At 38.1% G+C, this 20,986-nt stretch overlaps 2 protein-coding genes across 4 annotated transcripts in view; one reads left to right on the top strand and one right to left on the bottom strand.

Annotated features, from left to right (window-relative positions):
* Positions 1–1,219: 1,219 nt before the first annotated feature.
* BET1L (Bet1 golgi vesicular membrane trafficking protein like) lies at positions 1,220–4,378 on the bottom strand. 2 transcript variants are annotated; one of them, XM_081320251.1, is made up of 4 exons: positions 4,346–4,378; positions 3,559–3,650; positions 3,307–3,363; positions 1,220–2,183 (listed from the first exon to the last, which is right to left on the bottom strand). In XM_081320251.1, the coding sequence occupies exons 1-4, from the start codon at positions 4,362–4,364 to the stop codon at positions 2,016–2,018; spliced, it is 336 nt and encodes a 111-aa protein (XP_081176377.1). In that variant the 5' UTR covers positions 4,365–4,378; the 3' UTR covers positions 1,220–2,015. The 2 variants fall into 2 exon arrangements, with proteins under 2 accessions (XP_081176377.1, XP_081176378.1); XM_081320252.1 differs by having other exon boundaries at positions 4,308–4,376.
* A 148-nt stretch (positions 4,379–4,526) lies between these two features.
* Positions 4,527–20,986, top strand: part of RIC8A (RIC8 guanine nucleotide exchange factor A) — a 39,377-nt gene continuing 22,917 nt past the window's right edge. Inside the window, exons 1-4 of one of the 2 annotated variants that reach the window (XM_081313325.1) lie at positions 4,549–4,750; positions 8,867–9,024; positions 13,152–13,333; positions 16,370–16,417. In XM_081313325.1, the coding sequence (XP_081169451.1) occupies positions 13,250–13,333; positions 16,370–16,417 (132 nt within the window). In that variant the 5' untranslated portion in view covers positions 4,549–4,750; positions 8,867–9,024; positions 13,152–13,249. Of the gene's footprint in view, positions 4,751–8,866; positions 9,025–13,151; positions 13,334–16,369; positions 16,418–20,986 lie in introns of both variants that reach the window. The other variant, XM_081313324.1, reaches the window with a different exon arrangement.

The raw sequence follows: 20,986 nt of genomic DNA, 5'->3' as shown, positions 1-20,986 counted from the left end.
TTGTATATCACTTATATCTTCATTTAGAATAAATAAATTGAAAAGTCGGATTTTACTTTGTCCTTTTTTCAATGAAAATTAAGTCTCCTTTTATAGTACACAATGGCTGGCTGGAGAAGTCTGGGAGTTGGAAAACCACTCATTTTAAAATGGCTAAGTTTGAGGAAAAACTGGCCTAATGCTCTGGAAAATTGGGAATGGTTAAACCTGCTTTATTTTCAAATTTAAATACAATGTGAATGTTACTATTTCAACTGTGAGATAAGTTACAAACCAGATTCACCTACAAAAGAATATTCACTTGCTTCAAGTGAAAGGTACATGTATATCAATTTTAGGAAGATCCAAAATGGATCAGCGCTGGATATCCTGTTCCTTCTATTCTTTTTTTTACTACAGAATAACATATGCTGGCAAATTGTATTTTGGAAACCAAAAATATTAATGAGTAAGATATGATATAAAAATCTTCTATATCTGGAGTTCTTTTCAGTAGACAAATACAGGATTGCATTGTTACAGGTAATCCTCAACTTAAGCCTTTAATTTAGTGACAGTTCAAAGTTGCAACGGCACTGAAAAAAAGTGACATGACTGTTTTTCACACTTACAATTGTTACAATATCCCCATGGTCACATGATCAAAATTTGGATGCTTGGCAACACACATGTGTTTATGACAACTGCAATGTCCTGGGGTCATGTGATCAGCTTTTGTGATCTTCTGACAAGCAAAGTCAATAGGAAAGCCAGATGCACTTTATAGCCATATTACTAACTTAACAACTGTGGCAAGAAAGATTATAAAATGGGGCAAAATTCACTTAACAACTGTCTCGCTTAGCAATGGAAATTTTGGGCACAATTGTGGTCATAAGTTGATCAGTACCTGTAATTGTACATACTATATTAGCTTAAATGCTGCTAATGCTTTAGTAATAAACATCAGAAGGAAAATATTGATTCTAGCGCAGGGGTGTCAAACTGCCAGATGTGTCATGTGGAAGCCACGCCCACCCCATTGCCGACAATGGCAAAACTGTCCCGATACGTTGCGTGACGTCACGAATTTGATATGTCTGTTCTAGCGAGATGAGAATCACTAAGCAATCATTAGTTGTCAAAACACCTCTAGAACTACAGCGCAATTCTATGCATGTCTACTCAAAAATAAATCTTACTGAATTCAACAAAATGCAATCCAGGAAAATATGCATAAAATTGAATTTTTAATCTAGAATCAATACATCAAATTAAAAAAGAACCTTAAGATTGATTTTGACAAAGTTTAAAAAATGAAGATACAATAACTTACAATATGGTTAGTACAACTCAAAACTGGTAAATCAGTTAAGGGATTAATTAGAACGGAAAGGGAAAAAAGCAGAAGTAATATGGTCATATATTCAAGGTGTTTTCTATTTTGTGAGTGCTTTAAACCCAACTGTGTCCTTCTACACACCTCTTTGAGAGATAACAAGCAAGGATTATTGTTTATAGCTGTTGGTTTACCCAGAAACAGTGATAAAGGAATTTTGTTTTAAAAGACATTCCAATGTGAGATACCACTTCTCAGAAATGCACATATCCTAACATCAGCCTTTTAAGCAACACTTTTTCCCCATTAAAAAGGGCATTAGAACATTTTTACTAAACATTGTCAGGATTTTCCTGCTGAACCATAAGTTTCAGAAAGCTAATCACCAATATGCTTCCTCTTTCATCAAGTAACGACAGCAAGCTAATACAAGGGCAGAGGGAAAGAGACTTCATTTCAGTGAATTGTGTTGCATTTGAGCTTTCAAGAGAGGGACAAAATCATATCCTCTTTAAAGAAAAAAGATGAGTTCAGAATGGAGAGATCATGCTGTAGTTCATAAAGGAGCTTCTGGGTTACTGTGAAAATTTAAATAATCCTTCCCAAGATACACATCTGAAGGTCATCCACAGCTCCGTTTTCCATTACCCCTTTTTTCCTTCAACAAACATCCAGTACAAAACTTTAATAATTTCCGTCAAGTTCGTGCTCTTGTTACCAAATAATACAAGATGAAGAAGACAAGAATCAGTCCACCAGACACATAACAGAGAAGCTTGCGGTTGTCCCTTCCTGACCGAGTCATAGTAGAGAAACGCTTCACGCTTCCTGTGAGAAGACCTGTCACACTCATAAAATCAGAATCCTAAAACAAAGAAAAAGATAACTCTTAACACATTATAGAATAGATAGCCCATTGCTCTAAAACAGGCAGGAAAATCTAGAATCAACTTGAATGATTGTTTCATTCCCATTTAAAGAAAAGATTAATTAAACTGTTTAAGATTTGAAAGGGAAATTCTATCAACCATCTTGTTCTTTTTCTGCCCTTACTTTGCTGGTTTTGTCTTTTTGAATTGTGTTTTTATTTCCTTCATTGTATTGTGAGCAATCTAGTCATTCTTCAGTTAGACAGCTCCTAGATCAAATAAATTAAACTGTAGCCATACATAAACATACTTCTTAAACTGGCAAAATTCGCAATGTACAGTAATACTATAGTGATGCTGCAGCACTTTCTACTACAAATTTTCTAACATCATTTATCCTCACAATTTAACCAACAGGAGAAAAATTATATGTCAGAGGTCCATCATTAGCTTTTATTAATAATGAACAGACTTTTAAACTTAGATCATACAACAGTGTGATGAACAGAACATACCATATCCAAAAATATTACAAAGGATAATATGAAGTGAGAACTAATGTGTGCACGAAGTAGCAAGCCACAGCTGCCATGACTGATTGTGATTTACCAGCCTATGAAACTCATCACTACAGATCACTAGTTATTTTTATAATGTCATGGCCTACACATGGTTTGTACATGGTTTGTACTTGCATACATGGAAATGTTTTATATATAGGAAATCCTTTTGAAATTGGCCTACCAATTTGACTATACAAAGCAGTTCCTTAAAATATTTACATTAGCCTCATGAAGGCCACAACTAAGAACCTACAAGCCATTGCTGATACCAAGAGACCAAAGGTTCACATTTGACTTCTTTTAGAAAAGTAACACACACACATACAACTCTGGGAACTCCATGGCAGGATAAAATATGTTTTTTGGGTGGGTGGGGGAGAATGAAGACAAAATGATGAAGGTTGCCAGGAAGGAAGTTTAGTAGTAACAATTTCTTTGAATCTGATGGATCCAAAATTCTCAACAAAATCGTGTTTTGACATAACTCAAGTGTATTGTATTATACAACTCATCCTTCAGGTATATTTTTCCACATGAAGTGCAAATAGTTGTTTACCATATTATCCAGGTATTGGTTTTGATCCTCAGCATCTTTGTCAATGTCCAATGCAAGCTAGATTTAAAAAAAGAAGAAATTGTTGTTTCCAACATTGTCATTTTTGACATATTTTGTAATAATGCTGATTTTAGAAATGATTACAATTTTCATTTCCACATTAGCAATATAGAAAAAATAATCTGGCATAGGAAACTCATCATTATAAATAGCTAGCAGTGAAAAATTAACAGATTTGAGTGGGCTACCAACCGATTTTAGACGGGTGACTTTAGTGGCTAGATTTTCTGCCATGCGCTTATTTTCCACATCTAACATATCATCCACCGCATTTGTATTTGGACCTGCAAAAAAAAAGTTATAACTTAAAAACAGCTAAGAATACATGTAGGAGTTCATAGAAAAAGACAAACAGTGGGTAACCTACAGATCCCTATTTCACACACACAGGGAACATTTCCCCCAAATTCCAGGTTCAAAATATTATTGAGCTGGCAGAGTTCAAAAATAAATACTTTGTAAAAAGGAAATTTTTTTTAAAAGGCCATAACAACAAAGCCTACCCAGTTCCACATACCAGTGTATCCTATCACCATTTCGTAAAGTCTCCTGCTTGGGCAGAGGGTTGGGACTAGAAGACCTCCAAGGTCCCTTCCAACTCTGTTATTCTGTATGTTACTATTGCCTTTTTTTGGCCCCAACCAAGATCTTTAAGTGAAAGCAGGAAAGCTGGTGTGGTGGGCAAAGGAGAGAAGAGAACAGAGAAGGCAGCTGTTCTTCCCGGCGGACATTCTCTCCTGCCAGCTGCCTGCCAGATGTTCCACAAACGATGGTGTCCGTCTCCATCCCCAAAGGTTGGAGTAATGCGAAAGGAATGGAGAGACCTCCGAGCGGAGGATGGCTCGAAAACACCCCTTCCTTATTTTGCATCCCTCTCCTCTTTCAAAACTAGTCAATCTGTCAAGGCAATGAAGAAAAGGAAAGCCGCGGCACCCACTCACTCTTTCCACGTCTCCTCCTCCTCCTTCTCTGCACTCACCTCGGCCCCAGTCCGCCATGACTGCTTCCTGCCTCCGTGTCCTGCTCCGCCCACCGAGAAGCGGAGATTTGTTTTGGGGCGCGGGAAGTAGGAGGGCTCTGGGCCCGGCTGCAGCCGCGGATAGGTCTTTCGGGGAAGGCGGGCTCCTTGGCCTAGAGAGCCTTACGCTGGTGCGCCGGCGGGGTGTTGCGCTTTGCCGCTGCGTGTGAACGAGGGCAGGGCTGTCCTGTAATAGGAAGCGGGCGCGGGCGCCTAGGCAAGCGGGGCTGAGAGGGATAAGGCAAGTCTTCGCGCGCGGAACGCCCGTCCGTCTCGGGAGCCAGAGGGAAGCTCCCCGCTGGAGCGCCTTTGGATTTCCCGCCCCAGGCAGAGAAATGCTGCGGGCGATCTTCTTTATTACGCAACGTAGGTAACTTCTGCTCTCGGTGGCTTTAGTGAGGTTTAAGTGTAGTCTATAGTCAAGGCGATGGTCTTCCCAGTTGCAATGTATGGCAGTGAAAGCTGGACCATAAGAAAGGCTGAGCGCCAAAGAATTGAAGCCTTTGAACTATGGTGCTGGAGAAGACTCCTGCGAGTCCCTTGGACTGCAAGGCGATCAAACCGGTCAGTCCTAGAGGAGATCAACCCTGACTGCTCTTTAGAAGGCCAGATCCTGAAGCTAAAACTCAAATACTTTGGCCACCTAATGAGAAGGACGGACTCACTGGAGAAGAGCCTAATGCTGGGAAAGATTGAGGGCAATAGAAGAAGGGGAGGACAGAGAATGAGGTGGCTGGATGGAGTCACTGAAGCAGTAGGCGTGAGCTTAAAGGGACTCCAGAAGATGGTAGAGGACAGGAAGGCCTGGAGGAACGTTGTCCATAGGGTCGCGATGGGTCGGGCATGACTTCGCAACTAACAACAACAACAAAGTGTAGTCTCCCTTTTTTCTTTCCTCCCCTTTACTGTCTCGATGTCAGCAGGCAAGAGAAATAACAGCCCCGGGGCTTCTCACGTGTTTTTAGCGCTGGACTAAATATTAAATGATGGTCTTCCCACGATGCATTGACCCAATAGTTGACCCAACCAATTAAAGCCGAGCTCCCGGTGCCGACTCAACCTGCGTAATTGGTTTACGGTTCAGCGTTAGGTAAAAATGCCTTAGTTAAGTAAACCAGGGTTTAGCTTACCGGGATTTTGACATATGTGCAAACAGACATAAACAAGGGTCACTTCATGATTTAATGGCAGAGGATGCCATTATCAGCTTTTTTATTGCAGAAAATATCTTTGATTAAAATTTTGCATTGGAGTTTACTATGTGGAGGGAGAAAAAGAAGGGGACCACCTCGCAGTTTCAGTGGGGCATCTTTTTTTGTGGTGTCAATTGGCAAAGATCCCATTTCTCATCAGTGGGGAAATGGTACTCTGTGCTCTTCAGAGCTTGGGGAAAGCTGGAAATTATTTTCACTTTCTGTTTTTGAACAGTGCAACCTAATAGAGCCCCATATTGCATGTTTCATGTAGCCACATCTTTCCTGTATTGTGCAGATGAAAGCAAGAAATATTTCTTTTAGGAAAGTGGGTGTCTGCAGGTATATAGCATTGAATGCCATACCTGTCAGCTACTGCTTTGGTGTGGAAGCGCAGAGTCATAATTGTACCTCCAGTTAATTCCATCTAGGAAATTCTTGAGCATGAACTGAGTGACCTGATGGAGCTCCATAGGTCAGCACCTAAAATTATCTTCCCTTCTCATTTCCTCTGCCATTACGTGTTCTTTTTGTGCCTTTATTATTGGTGAAAATAGTCATAGCCATCTTGGAGGAAGTATCTGTGTGTTTGTTTAGAGCTGACATTGACTTTGATGACACAATACATGTTGATGATCAAAAAACTGCCACAACCCAGTTTACTAAACCTGCATATATATATATTTTTAAAAAAGATGAGTAAGCTTCATATTTTATGTTAAGGCAGGAGTGTGTTGGCTCAATGGTTAAAGATGCTGAGCTTGTTTGAGACCCAAGCACCTCACCATGGGATAAGCTCCTATTACTTGCCCCAGCTTCTGTCCACCTAGTGGTTTGAAAGCATGCATTTGTGAGTAGATAAATAGATTCCATTTCAGTGGAAAGTAAACAGCATTCCGTGTGCCTTTGCTTACAGGCATACTGTTCACATGATCACGGAAAGGCTCTTCAGACAACACAGTCTCCCTGGGCTAAGAAACAGAGATGAGCACCGCCCCCTAGAGTCAGAAATGATTGGACAGGGGAAACCTTTATCTTTACCTATCCTCAGGCATTATTGTGACAGAAATGCAATTTGCTTCTCTCACTTGTCAAGCAAATCTCCTTTGGAATAAGTTGGTCTACAGAAGTCCTAACATCTGTTTCCAATATCTTGCTCTAGTTGCAATACTGCTTGACAGTTAGATGGTTGAATGGTGCTCTTTTACAAAACCACTTGCAAAAGTGCTGCCAATAAATATATTTTTTGTCCTAGCAAGCAAGAATGCCCAGGTGTCACATGCAGATATGGTAGTACAGCAGTAGCAGGTATGTTGTTCAGCAGAAAGGGAAAACACTGATGTTAGAGCCAATTTTATTATGTTGATTTGCATACTATGCAAAAAGCAGCAGCATCTATTTTAAAAAAATCAACCCAAACACTTATTCAGACATGAATGTATTCAAGAAGCCCATATTTCAAACATTAGGTAAGAGTAAACATGCTTTGAAAGGGACATTAGGAAGTTTTAAGAGGTGAAATGGATGCAAGTATTTCTAAGGTGTAGAATATTATTATCTTTTAAAAATCCATCTTCCATCCCATTCACTAAAATGCAAAAATGAATGTGAAGGTCACCAAAGGAATGCTAATAAGGTGTAGCTTTTGCTCCTCTGTCACACATGTAAATCAATAATTTCAGATTAAATCTTGAAATGGTTTGTAACATTTATAATCTGTTACTCTGAATCTGTCTTGATTAATTTATTTTCAGATTTTAACAAAATCACAGAAAGGACCTTGCATCTACAGATAGAAGGAAAATAATTCTGCTAGGATCAAAAGAAAGTGATAGGAGTCAGTTTCCTGAAAAGGATAAAAATTTATAGAGACAAGGCTTGCCAAACTCAGATGAATTGTTATGGAGATGTAATGTTGCAATAAAAAGTGAAATAATTCAGTGTTCAAAAAGATCTCACATTCCCAGAGATGTAATTTGGTTTGGGGGCATTTCTTTACGAATAACTAGATATGGTTTATAAAGAAGTGACGGGGAAGTTCTTGTTTGTGATGCTCCATTCCTGTATGTAAATGGACTCCTTATGTAGTAGGGTAAATACATTTGAAGCTAGTGTAACATGGCCAACATTATGGAATCTGAATGAAGGGTAGTGGAAGTGAAATAATAATATAATGGATTCTCTCTCCTTTCCCTACTTATCGAAAAGGGAATCAGTTTAAAGAAGCCTTGTGCTACATCAGGGGGCAATTAATTTTCCTAAGGGGCCACATGAAAAACTGGGACTGTTATGTAGGGCTGAACCAACAGTGCTGTGAAGGTGTGTAGGTACCCGCACATGCATATAAATTGAAAAAACAATAGTCACCTTCAAAATAAAAATGATGCAGTGGTGTTGCATGCATGGCCTATACTTATTTGCATTTGATTTCTAATTTCCGATTGACTTCACGGGGGTAGGACAGGGAGAGCCAAAGGGCCAGATGTGGCCGAGGAGGCATAAAATACCCACATCTACACTAAGTAGTCATAAGGTAGCAGTAAGTGATTCTTGACTCATTCTGGTAGTCTTCGACTTACAACAGTGTAAGTGACTTTTTCACACAGCCATTGCAACATCGCCATGGTCACGTGATTAAAATGAAGACACTTGGAAACTGACTCGCATTTATGATGGTTGCAGTGTCCTGTGGTCATGTGATCACCATTTGCAACCTTCTGACAAGCAAAGTCAATGGGGAAGCCAGATTCACTTGTTAATAATTTAACAGCTGCAGTGATTCACTTAACAGTTGTGGCAAGAAAGGTCATAAAATGGGGCAAAATTCGCTTAACAAATGTTTCACTTAGCCACAAAAATTTTGGTCTCAATTGTGGTCATGAGTTGAGGACTACCTGTATGTTCTGTCACAGATGATTTTGACACAGTGCTCCCATACCCTCTGAAGAATTATAGTCTGTTGTCTCTAAAGCTAAAAATTCAAGTCTTTGTCTGAACTCTTATTCTTTTGGATGCCTTCTCATGTACTTAATGCTGATTTGTTGTCTCTGAATCAAGATTCAGTTGGATACGGCTGACAGTGTTCAGTGCCATGATTTAGATTTTATTTTTGTATAGTTTTGTATGAATTCTTTCCCATCAGCCTTGGATAGCTGTACAGTAGCTGCAGCTGTAGGAAAGCTTGTTAAAGGGGTAGAGCTCCCTAGAGGTCAGTTCTTTCTTTGCTATAATTTCTGGATCAGCAACCCTGCATTACAATTCCCCACTGCTCTCCCTGTTTTTCTGCTAGTGAGATTATCCGGAAGAAAGAAAACAACAGCAGTATCTTCTCACTTGAAAATTGCATTATGAAGATTGAGGGAAGGTGGGATAGTTGCTTCATTCAAAAAAATGAAACAAAAATCTTAATTAATAACTGCGTATAAAGACAGCAATGCTATAAAGAAGGTAATTTTTGCTTTTCGCTTCTAGTTAGCTTTTTAAAAAATGTATTTACTGTTTTTAATGCAGGACACTGGCGCTGACTAGAATGGAATATACAGTGAAAAGGTGTTTGTCTTCTATTCTTGCTAGTTAAAAATATATAGCATATAAAAAGGCTATTTGCACAATATATTTTAAATAAATTATCTATTATGCTAAGAAGAGTGGATAAATAATGGCTGGTGGCAGAGTGTGTGAATGTTTTTAACGGATTCTAGATGTTGAATTTTGAAGGAGTCTCACCATGGAAGTAGCAGGAATACCACTCAACAGATCTCAAATAGACCCGATTATAACCTTTCCAGTTTGCCAGTTCATCTTTGTGTAAAGATCTTATCTGTTTTGCAGTATTCCGCTATATTCTGTTTGCAAATTGAAATTTTAAAAACCTGAAACAGCTTTTTCAAAATGTTTATTTTTCCGAAGAAAATGTGAAGTGGTAGAGTTACAGGTGACTGTTACAGATTTAGTGTCAAGATATGTCAAATATCTTTGTCAGAGTGTCTCAGTCTCACTTCCAAATACTGTAAGATGAAGGACCTTGGTTCACAATCTATCACAACTCTTATCCTGAAAACCGTAATAAATCCTGCGACTTTCAGGATATGAATTGAGCACAAGGGAACTTTGTATTAAACATATCTGTGACCTATTCATTGATGTGCATAAAGAAACCTGGGCCAAACATGTAGAGAGAAACAGAATGCCTTTGGTTTTTGATGAATAATAAGACTAAATAAACAGAGTACAATTTATATATTGGTATATAATGACTTATTCAAACAAATACAGCAATAACAATAGCAACAAAAACCCTGGGGGGAAAAATCAGGAGTCGGGCAGCACCTTTTCTGACTAGTAGATTTATAAAAAGGAATCACCTCACTTCATGAGATGAAGCTTGTGTCTTTTAATAAAATTTCTTAATCAGAAAAAGTACTACTGCTCTCCTGATGTCCTCCCCCCCAGTAACACGGCTGCCCCTTCCAGTTTCAACAAAGAAACCTCCCTATGGGCCTCTGTTTCTTCATTTCCAGTAAATGGAATGAATTGCGTCATGGGAGTTTTTGGCCTTTTGGTCCGTGGTGAAGAAAAGGTTGAGAACCACTGCTCCACAGAATTCCTTATTTTTATGCTTTAATCTGGTTTAGTAATTGTGGTGGAGACTTTTCAAATCCTAATCCTAATTTCTAAAAGTTACTAGATTGATTTCAGAGGATTTAGAAGACAAACTTGTCCCTAATTTCTGATAATAAATAGGCCAGAAATTATTTGGATGAATCAAGAAAACAATGAAGGAGCAGGTGAAACAAAAACATTTAAGATGATATACAGGGATGGCTTTTCCTATCTCTGCTGTTTTTAACAGCTGGGACTGAACATTTTTATAACTTACCTATTAACAAATCAAAATTGTAGATTTGAAAAATTGTAGTGAAATTGTGTGATCAGAAGTTTCTGTAGCATTTAAAAATACGTTAAATTAGATGTAAATGCCATGAAGTTCCTTCCTCATTGGATTTCAGGGCTACAACAGCCAATTCCAGTTACAAGTTATTGGCTTTATGTAGAAATTACTTGTGATGGGTGGGGAGGTATTCTGTATCAGTTCTCTGCACAGAAGAAAGTTGATTATAATAATCTAATTTGTTTTTTAAAATGTTCAAGTTCTCTGCTGCATGTTTATAGTATGAAGAGTAGTCAAATGTTGTTGCTTCTTTTAAACAACTGTGAAGGGATACAGTCTACAATTTACAGATTGTTCCAAGCTTTGGGAAACCTGCTGATCCTGGCAGTTGCTCAGTGATATACACATTGTGGCACATTATTCCTCTTTATTTAAATGTTGTTTTATGCTGTTCTTGAATTTTGTAAATAAAGAACAACAAACAGTTTGCTTATTTTAAAACCACTTCATCATTTCTTTGGCAACTAAGTTGCCTGGTGCTTTCCATAGCAGATATGTAAACTGTGAAGGACAAACACTTTAGAAAGTGAGAAGTGACTGAAATAGTAGCATTTGTGATTTTCTGGGAACTGTTATTTGCAGTTCTGGTTTGTACCCAACAAATTCTCTAATATTTTCTGCCTCCCTACACAAACAATCAGGGAGCACCTGCTAAAGGTCCCCCCCCCGCTAGGAGGTACAGCATGCAGGGGCCTGAACACCAGATCTCTGTCTTTTGGAACAGTGGACTGGTACCGGGCCATGGCATACCAGCAACCGGTCCGCACAAACAAGCAAAACCCCATCCATAGTATGCAGACAGTACACAAAACCATGCCCCCTCCGGTCCACAGAAAAACCTCTTTCCACATAACTGGTCCCTGATGCCCAAAAGGTTGGGGACCTCTGCTTTGGAATAGTTGCCTCCTGAACAAGGATGTCCCATTCCCCTAGCGACTCTCATTAGCTGATTAGAATATGGCTCTTCCAGAGGGTCTCTGGGGATTAATGTTACACAGTAGCGCCATTTGTCAGAAATGCATAATTTTAATTTTTGACCACTAATTGCTATTTGAGTTAATTTTCTTTTGATGTTGCATTCTGTTTTTGCTATATAAGTTCTGTAAGCCATGTGGTTTGGTTAGTTACGTACATAAGTAAATGAAATGTGCACCATGTTCATTCCCTCACATCCCCCACTATAAAAAGTCAGAATAGGTTCTACATAGGGAAAGATCTAAATGTTTTAAAAGAAGATACTCCAAAGTGGTCAATATTGATTTCCAAGAGTCATTGGAATTGTCCAAGATGTTGTTGTTATTATTTCGTCTTCAATTTTATTCACAGTATGGGACTGGTAAAAACTTAACAATTCAGGTCCTAACCAAGGACCTAAGAGCTGTTTAGGTAACATCTAAGTATATAGACAGTTCCAAATGGTTTTTTGCAAATTCAGAATATTCAGGTCTAATAAGTTCAAAATTTCCATGTATCTAGGTAGCACTTTGGGTATTGCTTCAAGGGCTCCTATCACTATTGGTGCAACCATTGATTTTTTCCTCCACAATTGCTCAACTTCAATTTGTAAATCACAATATTTCATTTTTCCCTAGCTGTTTCTCTTCAATTTGTGCATCACCTGGTATTGCTATATCAATGAACCAGACTTTTTCTTTTCCACAATAGTGATGTCAGGTGTGTTGTGTGCCAGATGTCTGTCTGTTGTTGTTGTTATTCATAGTACTATTAGTTAAAGCAGTGCTCATTAAATTATTTTCATATAATAAATGTTTGAAGGTTGATGAACAATCTGAAACTTTGTGAAGGGATCCATAAACTGAAGAGTTGGGGGGGTGTCATTTAAATCGTAAGGTTAAGCATTATGATTGTGGCAAGCTCTTTTAACATCTGCCTTGATAGTGTGCTGGTCCCCTGCCCCTGTCACAGTTGTTACCATCGCATACTGTGACATGGACTGTGATTAGCATGACTACTGGAGGGATACAAACATACATCTGCATTCTTAAACAGCTACTGTCTTTATGGTGACACAGACCAAATGTTGAATCTAGAGATGTGGAGAACTTGGCAACCAAAGAGTTAAGGCCTTAGGGTGGAAAGGTTACCCCCCCCCAACCTCATGTTTTCTAAGCAGGATCAGAGATTTGAATCTGAGGGATGAGTCAGTTTGAGAGATACTCTGATTGGTGAGCACAGCTTTAGTGCATTTTCAGTCCTCCCATGTTTTTTCACCAGAAAATGTATTGCCATCGGAACCCAGCAAGGAGATATGGGTGGTTTTGCTGGGAACACATCCTCTTATTATTGTAGGGGAATTTCTTTTCTTTTCTTTTATATTCATGGAGAGAAATGAGGACAATGGGTGGAGGAGGTGATTTGAGGAGCTACGGCATGTAGTTATCTGTTTTAAGGTAATCCTCCGAGTGGTGGAAGGGAAGGCTAGCTAGGTAATGCTTTGCTCAGAGGACATTTATAAAATGCTGAAAAGCCAAAAGAGGAAGAGGATTAGTGTGTAAGCAAGACAACAAGCTACTGGCTGGTTTTACTGGAAGCTCCCATCTGCTTCGTACTTTGGCATCCTGGAGTGGCCAGGCTCGCTAATGTTCCTCCCTCTTCTCATCAGCTGTTTAACAAGGACTCTTTGCATCAGTAAATATCCAGCCACGCCACAAAGCCTTCTACTACATTTCACTGCGGTTGGTCCGGTTCCTCTGGGCAGACATGACACTCCAAGCTGTGCTAGAGACTGTAGAAAATGGGAAGCAAGATACAGTCCTCAAGGTGCTACAGATCTACAACCAGGAGGTGAGTTTTCATTGGGAATTGAGGCACCCCGATGGAGTCTTGAAGAATTCACATTGCATGTTTTAAGGCTGTTCTTGTGATTCTCCCTTCAGTTTCATCTGTCTGTGTCATTGGGCAATATGTTCTTGTTATTAATCTTTTAACCTAGGTATTTGGGGTTACTCTGTCCCTTCCTTTCTCAAAATGAGCTGCAGCTGGGGTGCTATAGCAAAAGTATGCTGTTCTGTGAGAATGGATCATGCCAGAGAAATAGTGGGGAGAACATTTCAGATGAAAAAGAGCAAAAAAACCTCAACAACAACCCCTAAGTGGCAGGCAGGCGTATGGAATTCACAAATACACAGTCCTAGGAAGTTGTATATGTAAAGAATTAGGTTGATTATTATTGGTTTAGATAAAATCTGCCACAACCTTGGAACTTTTCATATAACAACTGATATCACAAAATAAATAGTTGTGTTGATTAGATTTCCTTCAAAATGTTACACAACCTGAAATGTGCCCTTCAGTATTAAACATTTCTAGGAACGTGAAATCAAACTGTAATGAATATGCAGTTGTGGATTGATTTATATTTGCTTTTATTAGGGATATTTCTGCTCTATACATCTTTGTGACTTTCTCTGCAACAGATTTTCAGATTAGCTGCATGTAATATGTGTAACCCCAAATGTTATTTTCAAAGAGGAGAAAGAGAAGGAATATAAATATCAATTGGTAGGTTGCATTCTCTTCATACACATCTGTGAAGCTGCAATACAGGTAGTCCTCAACTTAAATCCAACTCAAGGGGATTTATGATCCAATTCAAAGATCCAACATCAGGTCCCCTTAGCAATCCTGTGACTGAACTTCAGCACTCAGCAACAAAGCTGTATTTATAACCATTTGTAGTATCCAGCAGTCATGTGACTGCACTTTACAATATTTTGCCAAACATTTTGCACTTTGGCTTTTTGTCAAAATGGCATCCATAAGGAACCATCGGTTTGCTTAACAATTGCGGCTTAACAACCGTGGCATTCCCTCAGATTAATTTAACCACCTAGGTGATTCAGTTAACAACTCCCACAAAAAAGTAATAAGATCAGGTTGGTCATATGGCTGTCATGACATAACTATTCTGGTTGCATGTCAAGAACTACCTAAATACAATATTTGGCCATGGTCCATCCGTTGGGAGGAACTCTCTGAAACTTCAAGAAAACATTTTTTAAAAAACATTGTTAACCATAGAACCTTCCTAACTGGAAATGCTGTGGGAGAACGAGTCCTGCTACTCAGAGCTGTCCAAAATTTTCAACCAGGAAGTTTTATCTTGGTGAAAACTGCTGTAATGACAGTATAAATAATTTTTACTCTGGGAGATAAAATATCAGATATATCTTGTCTTTTCAGATACTGGTTGTTTTTAACAATTTTGTTTAGAGAAAATATGATTGTAGTCCCATCGTTGCACTACAGAGAAGTTGAGACCTTTGTTAACATGTTTCTCCATCAGTCTCAGTATGTGGTGGGTAGATGCCATTCTCAGAAAACACATGAATGATTCATGGGTACCTCTCAATATGGAAAGAGGCTAATGCTGAGGCTTTCTAAGAATTTGTGCCAGATAACTCCAGAAGGTACTGCATAATAGATAAAGCAAAACATATGGCAATTCCTTTCCTAGTTAATAATAACAGAGAAATATATCTTGTTCCAAAAAGAGCTGATATAATTCTAAAAGTAGCAGTTATAGTCCATGTTCCTCTTTCAAGCTGTCACCACCCAAAAGTAGCTGGGAATGGATTGTTTGATGTCCTAGCTTCTAACTAGGCTATAGTATGTTGAGAACAGTGCTAGGCATGTTTTTTCAAGATAGCAAGCTGGAGGTTTTCATTTATGGAGGAACAGAAATAGAACTGCCTTTAACTGCAATTTTTTTTAAAAAAAAATCTGGGATAAAATATGCTATGATAAATGAAAATTCTTGGATTATATTAGAGCTGGTGTCTCTGTTTTCAGTAACTAAAAGTGGCACAGAAATATAGTCTCCTTATAAATAAACTGCTTTGAATTTCTATTTTTTATTGCCAAATAAAGTAAAGTCTATTAATGGACTTCAAAAATGGAATAACAATTGTATTAATACAATTTAAATAAGTGAAACAATTGACAAAGTCATTTAAATCTCCTTCTTCAGAACATAATTTGGCAATTGGGAAGAAACTTCTATTAAGCTAAAGGTATTTGCCATTTGGGAAAATTTGGACAAAAATCCCAGTTTAAGAACTGGGCCACCTGGGATATCATTAGAGGCTAATGAGAAATGCCTCAGTTAAAAAAAGATAATGAGAGGCAAACCTATGCATGAAGTCTTGCTCATTATCTTCATCTGAAACGTGCGGTAGTAGAAAAAGTTTTGTAATCATCCGGTCCACGTTTAAATTATACTGTCAGGCCAGTGTATGTTTGAGCTGACTATTTACCTTAGAGCAGGGGTCGGCAACCTCGGCTCTTTTATGACTCGTGGACTTCAACTCCCAGAATTCCTGAGCCAGCATAGCTGGCTCAGGAATTCTGGGAGTTGAAGTCCACAAGTCATAAAAGAGCCGAGGTTGCCGACCCCTGCCTTAGAATATACCTTAAAATATTTTACAATGCCCAGAGTTTACTTCAAAAAAACAAGTATATATTTATGTAGTGTATATTGGAGGTGGTGACCCTTTGAGAGCTGTATGCAACAAAATTTCATTTTAATGTATGCCGATTAGCGTACATTCAAAGTGACAATAAAGTTATTATCCTATTCTAGTCATAGAAAGATTTTTTTAAAAGTAGGTTTGAAATAACTGCCCCAATTAATAAAGCTACTTAGAAAGTAATAATCCATCTTAATGTTTCTTTTTCTTTCCTTCTTCACTCAGCTCTACATTTCATTGGTAGCTAAGTATTTGGAAGAAACTGATTGTCACTTGTTTTAAAAATTCTCTTATGTTTAGAGAAAATTATTTTCTTAATTCATTCAAGGAATTTTCATTTTTGCTTTCTCAGAATTCTCATTGTTTCACCTTTGATGACGAAGAACAGGAAGGAAGGAAGGTATGTTGTTGTATCATTGTTTGTAGTCCACCAGGAATACTGGGTGTGAAAAATAATAATTTCTGGATTCTGGATGGAAGAAAGTCATGAACTATTCTTCACTGTGAAATATGGAGAGTTGGGGCATAGCCATTTTAAGCCATATTTAACATAATACACAGTTTTGCCTTGAAGTCCAGGAGTGCCTGCAGGAAGAAGAGAAAGGCTGCTAATGTCCAGTGAGAATTAAATCCATCTCTGTGTAAGGATGGTTAAGGTATACAATAACCTGTGGCCCTTTAGATATATTGCACCTTTTAGTAGTCTCAGCCAGCATTGCTAATGATGAGCAAAGTGGATAGCTGTTGTCCAACAATGTCTGAAGGGCTCCAAATGGCCTACTCTGGAATACTTTGGTAGCTGAACATCTTATTCTGATTTTCAGTATGAATTTATAAGGCTTCCAGTTACCTCTGTGCCAGAGAGTGTCTGCTTGTGGATCAGTACAGTATCAGTCTTGATATGATTAGGATGGCGCCCGACCTTCGCTCCTTCTGGCGCGATCTAAAGACTTATCTGTTCGAACAAGCCGGCCTGGCCTGATGGGTGATGGGCTTGGGTTTTACTGTTTTTTAATGTATTTTAACTTATTGCTGTTGTTGGGCATCTTGTTTAATTTCTTTTAATATTTGTATTCTTGTTTTTTAACATGTATTGCCCTGTTCACCGCCCTGAGTCCTTCGGGAGAAGGGCGGTATACAAATAAAATTAATAATAATAATAATAATAATAATAATAATAATAATAATAATAATGATGATGATGATGATGATGATGATGTTGATTAATGCAAATACAACAGGAAAAAATTACTCATTTACACATACGCACGCACATATACATAGAGCCCCAAAATATCAGATGTTCCGGCTATGTGCAGGTTTCTGTTTAAATGTTCCAGTTAATCCAGCATCATTTCCCATTTTTCCAGTAGAGACTGGATTTTAACTGCCATAGCTGGCAAATTGGGCACAGATATTGTTGGAGCAGCAGTGCCAGAAATGCAGTGACTCTCTTCTTAGTTCTGCAGAACCTCCAAGCATAAATAAAAAGATCTGGAAATTCTATCAATTTAAATAGATTTTCCTATATAAATGAAGCTCCTTTCTTAGAAATTATGAACATACAACAAACAGTACACAGTACACAAGCACTGCTTGCAGAAATTCCCCAAAATAATTCCCCAAATCTTGAGAAAACACAGCTTGGGTGATCTGCAGCTAACTGAAATAGACACTACTGAGTTATACAGACTAAGAAGAGTCTGATAAAGTAGCTTCATTTTTTTTATTTATTTCCCATCTTTATTATTTTTACAAATAACTCAAAAGTGGCCAACATATCCAACACGCATTCCTCCTCCTATTCTATGTCTATATGCATGCTGTGTCTAAATGGAAAAAATTCAAATAGCTATATATATTTCTGTAGTAATAACATGTATTTCTGTTTCACTGTATATCATCATACACCTTAGCATCCAGATGTAACTCTCCATAGCATATGGCATATATAAAAGGCAGGAAGTGATGCAAAACCACTTGCACACATCAGCAAATTGTAAAGGAAATGATCATTGGTAGCAGCTAGCAAGTAATTCACATGTCAATCGGATGCATTTCTTTGCAAAAAATATGATAATGCATTAAAACTCTAAAATTTGATCAGGCGATAACCAATTATACTAAAGTGACATAACTTCGAAATGTTTGTGAGAGAGATCTCAGAGTCCTAGTGGACAATCACTTAAATATGAGCCAGCAGTGTGCTGCAGCTGCCAAAAAAGCCAACACAGTGCTAGGCTGCATTAACAGAGGGATAGAATCAAGATTATGTGAAGTACTAATACCACTTTACATTGCTTTGGTAAGGCCACACCTGGAATACTGCATCCAGTTTTGGTCACCACGATGTAAAAAAGATGTCGAGACTCTAGAAAGAGTAAAGAGAAGAGCAACAAAGATGATTGGGGGACTGGAGGCTAAAACATATAGGGAACGGTTGCTGGAATTGGGTATGTGTAGTTTAACGAAGAGAAGGGTGAGGGGTGACATGATAGCAGTGTTCCAATATCTCAGGGGCTACCACAAAGAAGAGGGAGCCAAGCTATTCTCCAAAGCACCTGAAAGCAGGACAAGAAGCAACGGATGGAAACTAGTCAAGGAGAGAAGCAACCTAGAACTAAGGAGAAACTTCCTGACAGTTAGAACAACTAACCAGTGAAACAACCTGCCTCCAGAAGTGGTGAATGCCCCAACACTGGAAGTTTTTAAGAAGCCATTTATCTGAAATGGTATAGGGTTTCCTGCCTTAGCAGGGGGTTGGACTAGATGACCTCCAAGGTCCCTTCCAACTTCTTCTTCTTCTTCTTCTTCTTCTTCTTCTTCTTCTTCTTCTTCTTCTTCTTCTTCTTCTTCTTCTTCTTCTTCTTCTTCTTCTTCTTCTTCTTCTTCTTCTTCTTCTTCTTCTTCTTCTTCTTCTTCTTCTTCTTCTTCTTCTTCATATTATATTATTATATTATTAATATTATTAATATTGTTAATAAGAAACAAAATTAGAATGTGCAGAATGCCTTATACAAGGCTTGCAATGCACAAAGGAAAGTGTACTGGGACCTTTAAGAAGCAAACAGTAAAAGGCAAACTAACTTGAGTTGTATCATAACAATATTTTTACTCAGACAATATAACACAAAACAAAAAAACACAATTACATATAGTCCAGTTTTCAATCCAAGGTCAGTAACGAAGAATCACCGTTGAATAACAGTTCAGGAGTAAACAAAGTCAAAGTCAAAAATCCTTACCAGTTAAAAGTCAAATATCAATACACACAGTAACAAGTCAGTCAGAGAAAAAACACTAGAGAGAGCGAACATAAGTCTATCATCTGAAATTCATTTATGCTGAATAGAATTAGTCACACCCTTAGGCCATTTCTCTTCTTAAAGGTACACAACCATATTATATGTATTTCACACAAACCAGGTTAGGACTTTAATTCCTAACAATTATTACATACCATTGATGCATACTATTTAATATCTATGCACATCATACTGCTCTTATATCTGTTTTAAATATTACTATTTAATCGACAACTATTGAAGTCTTATTAACTGTTTTAAAAAGCACGGGTGCTTTTAGATATTCACAATGTACAGGATTGCTTTATATTGTTTGCCAGCATTTATTGTATTATTGCTTAACTTGGGAGGCAAGATGGATGGGGTGTGTAACAGGGTGATGAAAAGAAGACAAGTTTTTCATTAAACACAAAATCCTATATTCATCATTTATTCATGATCAGAAACACACCAAAAGCAACAGTACTTTCCTTCCTTGAATTATTATTTTTCAACAATAAGAGCAGAGATGAAAATAACATCTGCATGCAGATATCTTTCTTCCATTTATTACTGGAGGAGAAAGCTGATGTAGCTTATTTTCTTTTCTTCTTCCTACTTATCAGACGCTTCCTTATTCACAAATGTTATGGATAATAATTTATTACATCAGTCCCAAAGGTATTTAAATCTCACCACATTTATCTATGATGCTCCAACATAAATCTATTGTGGTAATAGATTCAGGGAACATCAAGGAAGAGCTTGCAAACTTTACTGAAATTAGTCCTCAACTGTATGGTTACAGCTAGAAGTTAGTATACCATAGAGCAGGGGTCTTCAAACTTGGCCCTTTTATGACTTGTGGACTTCAACTGCCAGAATTCCTGAGCCAGCCATGCTGGCTCAGGAATTCTGGCAGTTGAAGTCCACAAGTCATAAAAGGGCCAAGTTTGAAGACCCCTGCCATAGAGCATGAGCCTCTCTTACTTGCTTGCCTGCTGATGAACATGCTCTGGTCTACCAACTGATTATATTGGGAGGGAGCAGAGCTGTTTATGTTCTGTGAGCTGATCATAGGCTTATCCTTTCACTTGAGAGCAGGGTAGCCCATCAGTTCCCACACTAGGCTGGAGCCTTAAAAGTCCCACCGCTGGATTCCATATCGTAACAGCAAATTCCTCAATGGTGGATCCTGCCCAAGAGCCAAATGCCAACCTAAAATGGTAATAGATATGAGCTGCATAAATAGCTCATTATCATATTTTCATAATGGAACGATAGGCATACTTTAACACCATCGAAAGAGGTAGAGGCAGATGGGAAGGTCTGACACTAAACAAGTTGGTTCTGTATTTAAGAGTTAGGAGCAAGATATTGAGATTTCATTTATTTATTTTTAAATTTTATATAGCCAACCATCTCAGAAAACAAATTACTCTGGGCAATGTACAACAAAGTTAAAAAAAAAACAGCAATACGCCAATAAGACATATTATTAATTGAAAACATTAAATAAAATGTAGCAGAAAATAATACAATGGGCAAAGGGATGTTCATAATAATGGAGCTACCTCACCGATTCCCTGAAATCCCCGTACCTGATAGCACAACCACGTCTTGAAGAATTTTCCGAAAATCAGAAGCAATGGTGCCAGCCTAACCTTGGGGGCGGGGGGGGGATA

The sequence above is a fragment of the Vipera berus genome (assembly GCF_964194415.1).
Source record: "Vipera berus genome assembly, chromosome: 1".
Lineage (NCBI taxonomy): Eukaryota > Metazoa > Chordata > Lepidosauria > Squamata > Viperidae > Vipera > Vipera berus.
This window is presented reverse-complemented; position numbering and strand designations above follow the sequence as displayed.